Source organism: Salmo salar, chromosome ssa29, assembly GCF_905237065.1.
Source record: "Salmo salar chromosome ssa29, Ssal_v3.1, whole genome shotgun sequence".
Taxonomy (NCBI): domain Eukaryota; kingdom Metazoa; phylum Chordata; class Actinopteri; order Salmoniformes; family Salmonidae; genus Salmo; species Salmo salar.
In genome coordinates, this window is record NC_059470.1 from 36,591,728 (window position 1) to 36,610,000 (window position 18,273).

General features: G+C 47.2%; 1 protein-coding gene across 1 annotated transcript in view; it reads right to left on the reverse strand.

Annotated features, from left to right (window-relative positions):
• Positions 1–18,273, reverse strand: part of LOC106591314 (nuclear receptor coactivator 2) — a 164,105-nt gene continuing 145,832 nt past the window's right edge. The window contains 8 exon segments of the mRNA XM_045710715.1: positions 1–222; positions 3,462–3,657; positions 6,702–6,885; positions 11,035–11,284; positions 11,872–11,949; positions 13,034–13,164; positions 13,369–13,597; positions 16,149–16,356. Of these exon segments, the coding sequence (XP_045566671.1) occupies positions 211–222; positions 3,462–3,657; positions 6,702–6,885; positions 11,035–11,284; positions 11,872–11,949; positions 13,034–13,164; positions 13,369–13,597; positions 16,149–16,356 (1,288 nt within the window). The 3' untranslated portion in view covers positions 1–210.

An 18,273-nucleotide genomic window follows, 5' to 3' on the forward strand; every position in this document is an offset into this window, starting at 1 on the left:
TCCCCCCCAGTAGGGATAGATCTGAGGAACACTTTATGCCAGGTGGGTGAAGTCAAGAGGTCAGGCTTGGTTGGGCAGAGCTGGGTCAGGGCACTGCCAGGTTCACTCAAAGAGCCATTGGTAGAATGGTTGGGTGGTTGAAGATGAGCGAGCTCATTGGATCCTGGGTGTTAGCATCAAGGTGCTGGTTGACTACACGCTCCACCAGGGTCAGCAGTATTTCTGTAAACAGATGAAGACAAAGAGAGAGAGAGAGAGTTGTTTCAGATACAGATACACATTTAACATACATTACCAGTCAAAAGGTTTGACACACCTACTCACATTCAAGAGTTTTTCTTTATTTTTACTGATATCTACAGTACATTGTAAACTGAGCAAAAAAAGAAACATCCCCTTTTTCAGGACCCTGTCTTTCAAAGATAATTCATAACAACCCAAAATAACTTCACAGATCTTCATTGTAAAGGGTTTAAACACTGTTTCCCCATTGCTTGTTCAATGAACCATAAACAATTAATGAACATGCACCTGTGGAACGGTCGTTAAGACACTAACAGCTTACAGACGGTAGACAATTAAGGTCATAGTTATGAAAACTTAGGACACTAAAGAGGCCTTTCTACTGACTCTGAAAAACACCAAAAGAAAGATGCCCAGATGCTCATCTGCGTGAACGTGCCTTAGGCATGCTGCAAGGAGGCATGAGGACTGCAGATGTGGCCAGGGCAATAAATTGCAATGCCCGTACTGTGAAATGCCTAAGACAGTGCTACAGGGAGACAGGATGGACAGCTGATCGTCCTCGCAGTGGCAGACCACGTGTAACAACACCTGCACAGGATCGGTACATCTGAACATCACACCTGCGGGACAGGTACAGGATGGCAACAACAACTGCCCGAGTTACACCAGGAACCTACAATCCCTCCATCAGTGCTCAGACTGTCTGCAATAGGCTGAGAGAGGCTGGACTGAGGGTTTGTAGGACTGTTGTAAGGCAGGTCCTCACCAGACATCACTGGCAACAACGTCGCCTATGGGCACAAACCCACCGTCGCTGGACCAGACGGGACTGGCAAAAAGTGCTCTTCACTGACGAGTCGTGGTTTTTTCACACCAGGGGTGATGGTCGGATTCGCGTTTATCGTCGAAGGTATGAGCTTTACACCGAGGCCTGTACTCTGGAGCGGGATCAATTTGGAGGTGGAGGGTCCGTCATGGTCTGCAGCGGTGTGTCACAGCATCATTGGACTGAGCTTGTTGTCATTGCAGGCAATCTCAACGCTGTGAGTTACAGGGAAGACATCCTCCTCCCTCATGTGGTACCCTTCCTGCAGGCTCATCCTGACATGACCCTCCAGCATGACAATGCCACCAGCCATACTGCTCGTTCTGTGCGTGATTTCCTGCAAGACAGGAAAGTCAGTGTTCTACCATGGCCAGCGAAGAGCCCGGATCTCAATCCCATTGAGCACGTCTGGGACCTGTTGGATCGGAGGGTGAGGGCTAGGGCCATTCCCCCCAGAAATGTCCGGGAACTTGCAAATGCCTTGGTGGAAGAGTGGGGTAACATCTCACAGCAAGAACTGGCAAATCTGGTGCAGTCCATGAGGAGGAGATGCACTGCAGAACTTAATGCAGCTGGTGGCCACACCAGATACTGACTGTTACTTTTGATTTTGACCCCCCCCCTTTGTTCAGGGACACATTATTCCATTTCTGTTAGTCACATGTCTGTGGAACTTGTTCAGTTTATGTCTCAGTTGTTGAATCTTGTTATGTTCATACAAATATTTACACATGTTAAGTTTGCTGAAAATAAACGCAGTTGACAGTGAGAGGACGTTTCTTTTTTGCTTTTTTTAGAGTAATAGTGAAGACATCAAAACTATGAAATAACACATATGGAATCATGTAGTAACCATAAAAAATTGTTAAACAAATCAAAGTATATTGGGGCGGCAGGGTAACCTAGTGGTTAGAGCTTTGGACTAATAACCGAAAGGTTGCAAGATCGAATCCCCGAGCTGACAAGGTACAAATCTGTCGTTCTGCCCGTGAACAAGGCAGGTAACCCACTGTTCCTAGGCCGTCATTGAAAATAAGAATTTGTTCTTAACTAACTTGCCTAGTTAAAAAAATATTTTAGATTCTTCAAAGTAGCCACCCTTTGCCTTGATGACAGCTTTAAACATCTTGTACTGGGTTAGACTCTGCTTTGCCTCCAGAACAGCCTGAATTCTTCGGGACATTCAACAAGTTGTCGGAAACGTTCCACAGGGATGTTGGTCCATGCTGACGAAAAGGCATCACGCAGTTGCTACAGATTGGATGGCGATACATCATGCTGCTAACAGCCTGTTCCATCTCATCTCATTATGCTCTATAGTGTTGAGGTCTGGGGACTGACCAGGTCACTCAGGTAAACTGAACTCACTGTCTTGTCCAGTGTTGGTGATGGCGTTCCCACTAGAACCGCTTCTTCTTTGTTTTTAGCTGATAGGAGCGGAACCCGGTGTGGTCGTCTGATGCAATAGCCAATCCGTGACAAGGACCGATGAGTTGTGCGTTCAGAGATGTCGTTCTGCACACCTCTGTTATTCATCTGTCTGTGACCCCTCTGTTTGCTCGCACGATTCTTTCCATTCTCCTTCGACCTTTAATCAACAAGCTGTTTTTGCCCAGAGGACTGCTGCTGACTGGATGTTGTTTGTCTGTCTCACCGTTCTCAGTAAACTCTAGACACTGTGGTGCGTGAAAAGCCCAGGAGGCCGTTTCTGAGATACTGGAACTGGTGCACCTGACACCGACGATCAGACCACTCTGAAAGTCACTTAGGTCACTTGTTTAGTCCGTTCTAACGTTCAATGGAACAGTAACTGAATGCCTCGATGCCTGCTTTATACAGCAAGTCACGTGACCCACTGCCTGTAGGAGTGATCCATTTTAGTAAACGGGGGTGGTGTACCTAGTAAACTGTCTGGTAAGTGTACGTCTATGTAATTGACCTGTTCCTCGTCCCAGGTAAGGGTCCAGACTTCAGAGGCCATTCATGTGCATATAAACACTATGTATACTTAAGTATGGTTATGTATCTCATACATATAATTTATGTATTATGTCTAGTGTGTAATGTACAGTGTCTATTATATAATACAGTAGTACCGTGTGTCTAATACTATTTTCCCCTCGGGACATTAAAGTTCATCCTGTCCTATCTGTCTGTCTATGTATCTTACCTGATCCTGTCCCTATGTATGCTTATGAATGGTTATAACTGTCTAGGAATGACTTTGTCTGTCTATGTATCTTACCTGCTCCTGTCCCTATGTATGCTTATGAATGGTTATAACTGTCTAGGAATGACTGTCTATGTATCTTACCTGTTCCTGTCCCTATGTATGCTTATGAATGGTTATAACTGTCTAGGAATGACTTTGTCTGTCTATGTATCTTACCTGTTCCTGTCCCAGTGAGGTCATCCCAGGCGAGGTGATCATCTGTCCGGCCATCTGACCCACAGGAGCCATGCCGCTGGCGTTGGTAGCCATGGAGACGTTGAGGTTCATCCCGTTGCCGTTGTACATGGCTGCGCCCCCATTGGTCTGCTGCTGCTGGGTGAACTGGGGCGGAGACTGCTGAGTACTGAACATACTGGAGGAAGGAGAGAGAGACGAGAGAGAGAGAGAGAGAGAGAGAGAGAGAGAGAGAGAGAGAGAGACAGAGAGAGAGAGAGACAGAGAGAGAGAGAAGGGTTAGTAGGTCTGCTGCTGGGTGAACTGGGGCGGAGACTGCTGAGTACTGAACATACTGGAGGAAGGAGAGAGAGAGAGAGAGAGCGAGAGAGAGCGAGAGAGAGCGAGAGAGAGAGAGAGAGAGAGAGAGAGAGAGACAGAGATAACGAGAGAGAGAGAGAGAGATAACGAGAGAGAGAGAGAGAGAGAGAGAGGTAGAGAGATAACGAGAGAGAGAGAGAGACCGAGAACGAGAGACAGAACGAGAGAGACAGAGACAGAGAGAGACGGAAAGAGAGAGAGACGGAAAGAGAGAGAGACGGAAAGAGAGAGAGAGAGACGGAGAGAGAGAGAGAGAGAGAGAGAGAGAGAGAGAGACAGAGGAGAGAGAGAGAGAGAGAGAGACGGAGAGAGAGAGACGAGAGAGAAGAGAGAGAGAGAGACGGAGAGAGAGAGAGAGAAGAGACGGAGAGAGAGAGAGAGACGGAGAGAGAGAGAGAGAGAGGAGAGAGAGAGAGAGAGAGACGAGAGAGAGAGAGAGAGACGGAGAGAGAGAGAGAGAGAGAGAGAGAGAGAGAGAGAGAGAGAGAGAGAGAGAGAGAGAGAGAGAGAGACGGAGAGAGAGAGAGACGGAAAGAGAGAGAGACAGAGAGAGAGAGAGAGAGAGAGACGAGAGAGAGAGAGAGAGACAGAGAGAGAGAGAGAGAGAGACGGAAAGAGAGAGAGACGGAAAGAGAGAGAGACAGAGAGAGACGGAGAGAGAGAGAGAGACGGAGAGAGAGACGAGAGAGAGAGAGAGAGAGAGAGAGAGAGAGAGAGAGAGAGAGAGAGACAGAGACAGAGAGAGAGAGAGAGACAGAGACAGAGAGAGAGAGAGAGAGAGAGAGAGAGAAGGGTTAGTAGGTCTGCTGCTGGGTGAACTGGGGCGGAGACTGCTGAGTACTGAACATACTGGAGGAAGGAGAGAGAGACGGAGAGAGAGAGAGAGAGAGAGAAGGACTTGGTTTAAACTCAACTAAGTATAGAGAGCTCCTAGACTACTTTATGACTGTGCCTCATTCAAATTCAATTGATAACCCAAAGAAGGGTAGTGTTTTACACTCAACTATATGGAAAATAATCATACATCATTGTGTTTATTGAAGACTAGAATACCCAAATTACAGTAGTTGATCTGTGCTGGACTGATTGTTGTTGTGGATTTTCAAGTGCTGAGCGATTAGTGTTTTTTTTTAGGTCGGTTTCGATTCGATTATGAAAGAAATTAATTATCGCGGTTTTCGGTTCTGATCACTTTTTTTTAAAACATTAAATGCAATATTTATTATGTGGGTTGAATGTTTTAACGACACAGAATAAAACAATTAATACAAGTCCCATGAAGGTAGTGACTGTCCATTACTGCTTATTACTTATTAACCTTCATTTATTCACTTTAATAAAATATATCAGTTGTTGTGTATATTACATTTGTTTTATCTGATGACTTTATCATTTAATTCCAAGTCATCATCTCATCTCTATAGAGCTGCTGTCTACGCTGTCTGACTACATCACTATTGTAGTAGTTCATTAAAGTAAATAAGGCTTTATGACTGCTGAATACCAACTATCAATCACTTAGATCATGTATTTACAGGTAGAGAGATACCTGATGAAGATACTGCTCTCCATCCCTCTGTCTCTGTCTGCCCCACACAGACCGGACAAGTAGGATATTACTGCACTGTTGGAGCTAGGAACACAAGCATTTCGCTCCACCCGCAATAACATCTGCTAAATATGTGTATGTGACCAATAAAATTAGATTTGATTTGATTATGGTCATTGTAGTTAATTAGTACGTTTTCTCGGCTAAACTATGTAGAATATTGGCCTGTTGGAAACTACATCTCCCTACTACATCGTTCAGTTCAGGCTTGATCTGATGTATCTCTAGAGAAACTACAACTCCCTACTACATCGTTCAGGCTGGATATGATTTATCTCTAGAGAAACTACATCTCCCTACTACATCGTACAGTTCAGGCTGGATATGATGTATCTCTAGAGAAACTACAACTCCCTACAACATCGTACAGTTCAGGCTGGATCTGATTTATCTCTAGAGAAACTACATCTCCCTACTACATCGTACAGTTCAGGCTGGATCTGATTTATCTCTAGAGAAACTACAACTCCCTACAACATCGTTCAGGCTGGATCTGATTTATCTCTAGAGAAACTACATCTCCCTACTACATCGTTCAGGCTGGATATGATGTATCTCTAGAGAAACTACATCTCCCTACTACATCGTTCAGGCTGGATATGATTTATCTCTAGAGAAACTACATCTCCCTACTACATCGTTCAGGCTGGATATGATTTATCTCTAGAGAAACTACATCTCCCTACTACATCGTTCAGGCTGGATATGATGTATCTCTAGAGAAACTACATCTCCCTACTACATCGTTCAGGCTGGATATGATGTATCTCTAGAGAAACTACATCTCCCTACTACATCGTTCAGGCTGGATATGATGTATCTCTAGAGAAACTACATCTCCCTACTACATCGTTCAGGCTGGATATGATGTATCTCTAGAGAAACTACATCTCCCTACTACATCGTTCAGGCTGGATATGATGTATCTCTAGAGAAACTACATCTCCCTACTACATCGTTCAGGCTGGATATGATGTATCTCTAGAGAAACTACACAGAGCTCATAGAAAAACAACAGAATGAAATGGAATTGAACCGACGTCGGTCAATGAGTTGTTTAAAAAACAAATGACGGTTAATTGCTCAGCGTTAATATTGGTAGACAGATTGTTAACTTCCACAGACAACTGAATGTCTGATAAGAAACATTGTAATAAAGAATGAGCTCTCTCTCTGACCTCTGATTATTGGGACAGTTTTACTGTAGAGGTTTTCACAGCCCAACCCTGTGGCCCCCCGTCTTTCTCACTCACCTGTTTCCTCCCATGTTCCCCTGGGGCAGCCAACCGTTCAGGTCAGGCGACGCCTGGAAATTGGCGTTGCCCTGGCTCTGCTGTTGCATCATGGGTGACTGGGCGTGGGCCATCCTGGGGGACAACAGGGGACTCTGGGGCGTGGCCTGACCCCCAAACCCTCCGTCAGGCTGCTGGGACATACCTGGTAGGGTTAGGGGTCAGGGTTAAAGGTCAAACAGGTCTGGTCTAGAATGCTCCTGGGTTAAGTTTCCCTAGGTACAGATGTAGGATCAGCTTTCCCTTCCCCTATCTTAAACTTTACACAGTGTTTCCCAAACTCAGTCCCGGTCCAAACTCAGTCCCGGTCCAAACTCAGTCCCGGTCCAAACTCAGTCCTGGGGATGACAAGGCGTGCATGTTTTGGTTTTTACGCTAACACCACACAATTGATTCAAATAATCAAAGCTTAATGATGAGTTGATTATTTTAAATCAGCTGTGTAGATCTAGAGGGGGAAAAAAAACTAAACTTGTACCCATTGGGGTCTCCAAGACCGAGTTTGGGAAACACCGCTTTAACCATTAGCGGGGAAACGCTGAACCAAGGTCAGCGTCTAGGGGAAACTTCACCCTGGCCTACACCATCTAAAAACATAGCTCCAACACTGAGGTATCCATACATTTTATAATAATAACTAAAACAACAAAAAATATACATTTAATTTATGACTCACTTTTCATTGAAAGACAATTGCAAAGTGCTACAGTGACTCTGTTGTAATTGAAATATCTTTCCACCCTGAGCGATTTAAACTGATCACAAACGTGTACATTCCCTCCCAGTACTCCAGGTTAAAGAACAGTCAGAGACACAGGTACGACTCACGAGGTACGACTCGATGAGGTACGACTCACGAGGTACGACTCACGAGGTACGACTCACGAGGTACGACTCACGAGGTACGACTCACGAGGTACCGAGGTACGACTCACGAGGTACGACTCACGAGGTACGACTCACGAGGCTACCGAGGTACGACTCACGAGTGCGACTCACGAGGTACGACTCACGAGGTACGACTCACGAGGTACGACTCACGAGGTACGACTCACGAGGTACCGAGGTACGACTCACGAGGTACGACTCACGAGGTACCGAGGTACGACTCACGAGGTACGACTCACGAGGTACCGAGGTACGACTCACGAGGTACGACTCACGAGGTACCGAGGTACGACTCACGAGGTACGACTCACGAGGTACGACTCACGAGGTACGACTCACGAGGTACGACTCACGAGGTACGACTCACGAGGTACGACTGACGAGGTACGACCGATGATTGTAATCCCCCCCGAGTTCAGCCACAAAACACACAGTACGTTACTCTCTCAGAACAGGAAGAGAAACGACTGACTGAAAAATCAGTTACCTCTCTGACAGAATACAAAATGTCCTCTCAATAGTTTACTTATTAAGAGTCCACACACACACACACACACACACACACACACACACACACACACACACACACACACACACACACACACACACTGACAGAAACACCAAAACACAAGCAAAGCCTATAAAGATTCAGAGGTCATCTGTTAGGGATTAGGGAGTGTACAGGGATTCTAACGAGAGGGAGGACTACATGCATGTTACTGGTCCAGTCCAATATTCCACCCTATTCCTTACATAGTGCACTCCCCTTTGACCGGAGGGCTCTGTAGGGAATATAGGGTGACATTTTGGGGGACACATATTTAGTGTGAGCAGCCGAGGATAGAGGGAGTGGAGGAATGCAAGGAGGAGGGAGACTGGTGAGAGAGAGGGGGGGGGGGGTAAGGAGAGGGGTCAACCACCACCACCACACTATGTCACACAGGATTATTTTCAGATTAACCTGGGATTACACACTACACTGGGAGACTAAAGGGGATTATAATCTGATTGATATGCATTAATGGGAAATGGGAATTAGTTTGAAAATCAGTCATATCAAGCGGCATTAAAAAGTCCCAATAAAATAGACAAACAGCACTGTACCATACTGTAAAATGAACATACTGTATTTACAACGTTTGTAACATGGAGTTTAAAACGTTACGTTTATCGCATTACTCTCCTGATTTATAAAGGAACGTTTTTACTTGCAATGTGGAAGTCTAAGTACCTTAGTTGAAACGCAGTGACTGTAATCTTCTACATTTACACACACTGTACATAGATTTTTCTATTGTGTTATTGACTGTACGTTTATGTGTAACTCTGTGTTGTTGGTTGTGTCGCACTGCTTTGCTTTATCTTGGCCAGGTTGCAGTTGTAAATGAGAACTTGTTCTCAACTGGCCAACCTGGTTAAATAAAGGTGAAATAAATAAAATATAATAAATAAACAATAAGAGTGTCTGCTAAATGTACGGTATGTTACGGTATGTTACGGTATGGTACAGTATGTAACGGTATGTTACGGTATGTTACGGTATGGTACAGTATGTAACGGTATGTACGGTATGTTACGTATGTACGTATGTTACGGTATGTTACGGTATGGTACAGTATGTAACGGTATGTACGGTATGTTACAGTATGTTACGTATGTACGGTATGTTACGGTATGTTACGGTATGTACAGTATGTTACGGTATGTACAATATGTACGGTATGTACAATATGTACGGTATGTGACGGTATGTACGGTATGTTACGGTATGTTACGGTATGTATGGTATGTTACGGTATGTTACAGTATGTACGGTATGGTACAGTATGGTACAGTATGTACGGTATGTACGGTATGGTACAGTATGGTACAGTATGTTACGGTATGGTACGGTATGGTACGGTACACTATGTACGGTATGTTATGGTATGGTACAGTATGTAACGGTATGTTACGGTATGTTACAGTATGTACGGTATGTTACGGTATGTTACGGTATGGTACAGTATGTACGGTATGTACGGTATGTTACGGTATGTACGGTATGTTACGGTATGGTACAGTATGTATGGTATGTTACGGTATTGTACGTATGTACGGTATGGTACAGTATGGTACAGTATGTACGGTATGTTACGGTATGTACGGTATGGTACAGTATGGTACAGTATGTACGGTATGTACGGTATGTTACGGTATGGTACGGTATGGTATGTTACGGTATTGTACGGTATGGTACAGTATTGGAAGTATTACGGTATGTTACGGTATTACGGATGTCGGTATGGAACAGTATGGTACAGTATGGACGGTATTTTACGGTATGTACGGTATGGTACAGTATGGTACAGTATGTACGGTATGTACGGTATGTTACGGTATGGTACAGTATGGTACGGTATGTACGGTATGGTACCGTTTTCTGTCCATCTACTGCCCTCTAGTGGAACATATGTTTAATGGCCTAAATCAGGAGGACCAATAAGGAATGGCTATTAAATCAGGAGGACCAATCAGGAATGGCTATTAAATCAGGAGGACCAATAAGGAATGGCTATTAAATCAGGAGGACCAATCAAGAATGGCTATTAAATCAGGAGGACCAATCAGGAATGGCTATTAAATCAGGAGGACCAATCAGGAATGGCTATTAAATCAGGAGGACCAATCAGGAATGGCTATTAAATCAGGAGGCGGATTTATCATCAATGTAGTGGTCATATGAGGGTGAGCAGCACAGCACTTATAGTAAGCATGTAATGCTGTACGGCTGGACAGACACACCCCTGGGGTAGGGGGTACGGCTGGACAGACACACCCCTGGGGTAGGGGGTACGGCTGGACAGACACACCCCTGGGGTAGGGGGTACGGCTGGACAGACACACCCCTGGGGTAGGGGGTACGGCTGGACAGACACACCCCTGGGGTAGGGGGGTACGGCTGGACAGACACACCCCTGGGGTAGGGGGTACGGCTGGACAGACACACCCCTGGGGTAGGGGGTACGGCTGGACAGACACACCCCTGGGGTAGGGGGTACGGCTGGACAGACACACCCCTGGGGTAGGGGGTACGGCTGGACAGACACACCCCTGGGGTAGGGGGTACGGCTGGACAGACACACCCCTGGGGTAGGGGGTATGACTGGTGGGTTGTAAGACCGTAGTACCTGAGTTTGGGAACTGAAAGGCTCTGAGGTGCTGTACATGAGGGCTGACTACAGCCCCAAACTGTCCTGATCCCCCCCTATCATCATCAGGGAAGAGGGAGAGCCATGCAGGGCTTGGTGGGGGGGGTGAGAGAGAGAGAGGAGGGCAGGCTGGGGCGAGAGGGGGTTGAAGGGGCTAGTAGAGGGGTGAGGAGGAGGAGGAGGAGGTGTAGCCAGGCCTGGGTCTGTACTGGTACCGTAGCTGGGTGGGTAGGGGAACTGCTGAGGGTTGGTAGTCTGTGGGATCCGAGGGTTACTCAGGCCTCCTGATAGGCCGCTTGCAGCAGCCGCGGCGGCCATATTGGGTGGTAGGTTGAGTCCCTGGGCTCTCATCGCCGTGTTCCTCTGCTGCTGCTGCTGTCTCTGGTGCTCCAGCTGGCGTTGCCGAAGGTGGTTACTGAGGAGTTCTCTCTGACGTTGGGCCAACATCTGTGCATTGATGGTCCCCTGGAAAGAGAAAGAAAAGGAGATGGAGTTAATTTTAACAACTTCTACAAAATGAACATTGATTTCTGGTGAATTAAAATACTGTTATTTCTATAATTATTATCTGGTTACTGTGCGTGTCAGTAAATTACCTGGTTGGGTTGATGGAGTGTAGAGGTTCATACTGATATATAATCTCAGTAAATTACCTGGTTGGGTTGATGGACTGTAGAGGTTCATACTGATATATAATCTCAGTAAATTACCTGGTTGGGTTGATGGACTGTAGAGGTTCATACTGATATATAATCTCAGTAAATTACCTGGTTGGGTTGATGGACTGTAGAGGTTCATACTGATATATAATCTCAGTAAATTACCTGGTTGGGTTGATGGACTGTAGAGGTTCATACTGATATATAATCTCAGTAAATTACCTGGTTGGGTTGATGGACTGTAGAGGTTCATACTGATATATAATCTCAGTAAATTACCTGGTTGGGTTGATGGACTGTAGAGGTTCATACTGATATATAATCTCAGTAAATTACCTGGTTGGGTTGATGGACTGTAGAGGTTCATACTGATATATAATCTCAGTAAATTACCTGGTTGGGGTTGTTGGACTGTAGATTTTGGTTCATATTGGACACTCCACTCATCTGGTTCATCATTGGTTGGCGATTCTGAGGAGAACAGGTAAACAGGCACTTTACCATCAACACACATTGACGTCAAGCTTCTGATAAAGCCATGCAGGAATCGGCACACTGCTTCGCAGTAAACTGCTTTGAGATCTCCACGCATCCCCCAGAGCTCCAGTATCGAACGGAACATCACCGCTATTCAAGGCTGTGATACGCAACACAATACCCAAACAGCAAACCCACATGGTGAAGACCTGACAAAATGTCATGGACAAGACCAGTTACACATCTCTCCACAGCTATCGACCTGGCTTCACTGGGAGGTTATATAAACCCCAGTAGTGACCAGTTGTAACAGTCTGTTTACAGTCAGTGTTCTGCCTGTGTTGTCTCTCTGTCCGTCCGTCCGTCTCTCCGTCCGTCTCTCCGTCCGTCTCTCCGTCCCTCCGTCCGTCTCTCTCCGTCCCTCCCTCCCTCCCTCCCTCCCGCTCTCCGTCCGTCTCTCCGTCCGTCTCTCCGTCCGTCTCTCCGTCCGTCCGTCCGTCTCTCCGTCCGTCTCTCCGTCCGTCTCTCCGTCCGTCCGTCCGTCTCTCTCCGTCCGTCTCTCCGTCCGTCTCTCCGTCCGTCCGTCCGTCTCTCTCCGTCCGTCCGTCTCTCTCCGTCCGTCCGTCTCTCTCTCCGTCCGTCCGTCTCTCTCTCCGTCCGTCCGTCTCTCTCTCCGTCCGTCCGTCTCTCTCCGTCCGTCCGTCCGTCTCTCTCCGTCCGTCCGTCTCTCTCTCCGTCCGTCCGTCTCTCTCCGTTCGTCCGTCTCTCTCCGTCCGTCCGTCTCTCTCCGTCCGTCCGTCTCTCTCTCCGTCCGTCCGTCTCTCTCTCCGTCCGTCTGTCTGTCTCACCGTCCGTCTGTCTGTCTCACCGTCCGTCTGTCTGTGTCTCACCGTCCGTCCGTCTGTCTCTCTCCGTCCGTCCGTCTCTCTCCGTCCGTCAGTCTGTCTCTCCGTCCGTCAGTCTGTCTCTCCGTCCGTCAGTCTGTCTCTCCGTCCGTCAGTCTGTCTCTCCGTCCGTCAGTCTGTCTCTCCGTCCGTCAGTCTGTCTCTCCGTCCGTCAGTCTCAGTACCTGTAGTACCTGTAGCCGGTGCTGCAGCTGTAACCTCAGTGTATTAGGCTGGTTAGGAACCACCGCTTGGGGCCTCAGTCTCATGATGGGGTATCCTGGCCTGGGGCCCATCTGGCCAGCCATTGGGTGGAAACCTTGACCTGTGGGTAGAGGAGGAAAATGTTAACTTTCTCATGACTCTCTTCTCCCTTTGCAGCAGGCATATAGTGAACAATGTGTTTGGAATATCGAATCGCAATACATAGATAGAATTGTGATACATATAATCGCAATATGTATTGAATCGTAACTCAAATATTGTGGTCAAATTGAATTGTGTGGTCCCTGCCAATTCCCACCACTACCTGTGGGGTCCTGCATGGGCCCAGGGCCATGGTACCCTCTCTGGGCTAGAAGGGAGCCAGGTGTGGGGTCCTGCATGGGTCCGCCAGGCCCAGGGCCATGGTACCCTCTCTGGGCTAGATGGGAACCAGGTGGCGGGTCCTGCTGGTGCTGCTGGCCGTACACTGGAGGCTTCTGGTCCAACAACATGGACGGGTCTGAAGAGAACTGATCCTGATCTACAGACTGACCCTGTTGGGAGAGGAGAGCGGGATGAGAAAGAGGAGAGGGATTTGATAAAGAGGAGAGGGGTGAGAAGGAGGAGAGAGGGGTGAGAAGGAGGAGAGAGGGGTGAGAAGGAGGAGAGAGGGGTGAGAAGAAGGAGAGAGGGGTGAGAAGAAGGAGAGAGGGGTGAGAAGGAGAGAGGGATGAGAAGAAGGAGAGAGGGATGAGAAGGAGGAGAGAGGGGTGAGAAGGAGGAGAGAGGGGTGAGAAGGAGGAGAGAGGGGTGAGAAGGAGGAGAGAGGGGTGAGAAGGAGGAGAGAGGGGTGAGAAGAAGGAGAGGGGTGAGAAGAAGGAGAGAGGGGTGAGAAGGAGAGAGGGATGAGAAGAAGGAGAGAGGGATGAGAAGAAGGAGAGAAGGGTGAGAAGGAGAGAGGGGTGAGAAGGAGGAGAGAGGGGTGAGAAGAAGGAGAGAGGGGTGAGAAGAAGGAGAGAGGAGTGAGAAGGAGAGAGGAGTGAGAAGGAGAGAGGGGTGAGAAGGAGAGAGGGGTGAGAAGGAGAGAGGGGTGAGAAGGAGAGAGGGGTGAGAAGGAGAGAGGGGTGAGAAGGAGAGAGGGGTGAGAAGGAGAGAGGGGTGAGAAGAAGGAGAGAGGGGTGAGAAGGAGAGAGGAGTGAGAAGGAGAGAGGGGTGAGAAGGAGAGAGGGGTGAGAAGGAGAGAGGGGTGAGAAGAAGGAGAGAGGGGTGAGAAGAAGGAGAGAGGAGTGAGAAGGAGAGAGGAGTGAGAAGGAGAGGGGTGAGAAGGAGAGAGGGGTGAGAAGGAGAGAGGGGTGAGAAGAAGGAGAGAGGAGTGAGAAGGAGAGAGGAGTGAGAAGGAGAGAGGGGTGAGAAGGAGAGAGGGGTGAGAAGGAGAGAGGGGTGAGAAGGAGAGAGGGGTGAGAAGAAGGAGAGAGGGGTGAGAAGAAGGAGAGAGGGGTGAGAAGAAGGAGAGAGGGGTGAGAAGAAGGAGAGAGGGGTGAGAAGGAGAGAGGGGTGAGAAGAAGGAGAGAGGGGTGAGAAGAAGGAGAGAGGAGTGAGAAGGAGAGAGGAGTGAGAAGGAGAGAGGAGTGAGAAGGAGAGAGGAGTGAGAAGGAGAGAGGGGTGAGAAGGAGAGAGGGGTGAGAAGGAGAGAGGGGTGAGAAGGAGAGAGGAGTGAGAAGGAGAGAGGAGTGAGAAGGAGAGAGGGGTGAGAAGAAGAGAGGAGTGAGAAGAAGGAGAGAGGGTTGAGAAGGAGAGAGGGGTGAGAAGAAGGAGAGAGGGGTGAGGAGAGAGGAGTGAGGAGGAGAGAGGAGTGAGAAGAAGGAGAGAAGGATCAACTGATAGATGTAAAAGAGGGAACATCCAAGAAGGAGCTACAGAAACATTTGAGGGAGCAGAGACGGTAGAGTGAGGACAGAGACGGTGGAGTGAGGACAGAGACGGTAGAGTGAGGACAGAGACGGTAGAGTGAGGACAGAGACGGTAGAGTGAGGACAGAGACGGTAGAGTGAGGACAGAGACGGTGGAGTGAGGACAGAGACGGTGGAGTGAGGACAGAGACGGTAGAGTGAGGACAGAGACGGTGGAGTGAGGACAGAGACGGTAGAGTGAGGACAGAGACGGTAGAGTGAGGACAGAGACGGTAGAGTGAGGACAGAGACGGTGGAGTGAGGACAGAGACGGTAGAGTGAGGACAGAGACGGTGGAGTGAGGACAGAGACGGTGGAGTGAGGACAGAGACGGTAGAGTGAGGACAGAGACGGTAGAGTGAGGACAGAGACGGTAGAGTGAGGACAGAGACGGTAGAGTGAGGACAGAGACGGTAGAGTGAGGACAGAGACGGTAGAGTGAGGACAGAGACGGTAGAGTGAGGACAGAGACGGTGGAGTGAGGACAGAGACGGTGGAGTGAGGACAGAGACGGTGGAGTGAGGACAGAGACGGTGGAGTGAGGACAGAGACGGTGGAGTGAGGACAGAGACGGTGGAGTGAGGACAGAGACGGTAGAGTGAGGACAGAGACGGTGGAGTGAGGACAGAGACGGTAGAGTGAGGACAGAGACGGTAGAGTGAGGACAGAGACGGTGGAGAGTGATTCTCCTGTCAGAGATATTAAACTATTAAGACAAAGGAAGAAAGGAGAGATGCCTTTAATTGGTTTGCTCAACCCCTCCGTCCTCTCTCCTCAAAGGTAATCAAGGAGAGGTGGTGAGGAGAGGGAACGTGGATGAAAATGTGCTTGTATGAAATGAGACTCCTTGTCCACTCAGGCCAATGACATTTCTCAATGTGTGAAGAGATAACAGTTAGTTGTGCAAGTCATTTTCTAGATGAATGATAAGAAACATATTGTTTTTAAAAAACAGGTGCATATTGTTCTCCTTTGACAAAACAAAAGCTGATTGAGAACGGGGTGTGGCGAAGGACTCAGGTAGGATACACATCACTATAGTCAATGAAAGGACGGAGGAGGGACGGTGGTGGACGGACTTTTTCCCAAATGAGAAAAGGCCAGATAGAGGGAAGAAACACAAGAGATAGAAGACTGGGGTCTGGGACAGACGTACCTGTCCCATCAGAGTAGGTATCCCCAGGGCTCTGTCTATCTCCTCCAGGCCATCAAAGTCCTTTAACACGGTGTAGAGCTGGGACATGAGAGTCCCCTCATCACTACCACCTCCATCACCAGGACCCCCAGGCCCCTGACTCTGACCACTGGGCCCCTGAACCCCACACAACACTTCCTGCTGCTGCTGCTGGGAGGCATACAGAGACCTGGGGAGAGGAGAGGATAGGGAAGAGGGAGGGAGGAGAGAGTTGTCACAAAGTTCTATACAGTAACTCTGCCTAAACCCCAAAGAACAGAGAAAGCAGCAGCACAGTGGCCAGGAAAAACCCCTGAAGGAATACAGTAACATGGAACTCAAAACGTCTTCCTGAAGGAATACAGTAACATGGAACTCAAAACGTCTTCCTGAAGGAATACAGTAACATGGAACTCAAAACGTCTTCCTGAAGGAATACAGTAACATGGAACTCAAAACGTCTTCCTGAAGGAATACAGTAACATGGAACTCAAAACGTCTTCCTGAAGGAATACAGTAACATGGAACTCAAAACGTCTTCCTGAAGGAATACAGTAACATGGAACTCAAAACGTCTTCCTGAAGGAATACAGTAACATGGAACTCAAAACGTCTTCCTGAAGGAATACAGTAACATGGAACTCAAAACGTCTTCCTGAAGGAATACAGTAACATGGAACTCAAAACGTCTTCCTGAAGGAATACAGTAACATGGAACTCAAAACGTCTTCCTGAAGGAATACAGTAACATGGAACTCAAAACGTCTTCCTGAAGGAATACAGTAACATGGAACTCAAAACGTCTTCCTGAAGGAATACAGTAACATGGAACTCAAAACGTCTTCCTGAAGGAATACAGTAACATGGAACTCAAAACGTCTTCCTGAAGGAATACAGTAACATGGAACTCAAAACGTCTTCCTGAAGGAATACAGTAACATGGAACTCAAAACGTCTTCCTGAAGGAATACAGTAACATGGAACTCAAAACGTCTTCCTGAAGGAATACAGTAACATGGAACTCAAAACGTCTTCCTGAAGGAATACAGTAACATGGAACTCAAAACGTCTTCCTGAAGGAATACAGTAACATGGAACTCAAAACGTCTTCCTGAAGGAATACAGTAACATGGAACTCAAAACGTCTTCCTGAAGGAATACAGTAACATGGAACTCAAAACGTCTTCCTGAAGGAATACAGTAACATGGAACTCAAAACGTCTTCCTGAAGGAATACAGTAACATGGAACTCAAAACGTCTTCCTGAAGGAATACAGTAACATGGAACTCAAAACGTCTTCCTGAAGGAATACAGTAACATGGAACTCAAAACGTCTTCCTGAAGGAATACAGTAACATGGAACTCAAAACGTCTTCCTGAAGGAATACAGTAACATGGAACTCAAAACGTCTTCCTGAAGGAATACAGTAACATGTAACTCAAAACGTCTTCCTGAAGGAATACAGTAACATGGAACTCAAAACGTCTTCCTGAAGGAATACAGTAACATGGAACTCAAAACGTCTTCCTGAAGGAATACAGTAACATGGAACTCAAAACGTCTTCCTGAAGGAATACAGTAACATGGAACTCAAAACGTCTTCCTGAAGGAATACAGTAACATGGAACTCAAAACGTCTTCCTGAAGGAATACAGTAACATGGAACTCAAAACGTCTTCCTGAAGGAATACAGTAACATGGAACTCAAAACGTCTTCCTGAAGGAATACAGTAACATGGAACTCAAAACGTCTTCCTGAAGGAATACAGTAACATGGAACTCAAAACGTCTTCCTGAAGGAATACAGTAACATGGAACTCAAAACGTCTTCCTGAAGGAATACAGTAACATGGAACTCAAAACGTCTTCCTGAAGGAATACAGTAACATGGAACTCAAAACGTCTTCCTGAAGGAATACAGTAACATGTAACTCAAAACGTCTTCCTGAAGGAATACAGTAACATGTAACTCAAAACGTCTTCCTGAAGGAATACAGTAACATGGAACTCAAAACGTCTTCCTGAAGGAATACAGTAACATGGAACTCAAAACGTCTTCCTGAAGGAATACAGTAACATGGAACTCAAAACGTCTTCCTGAAGGA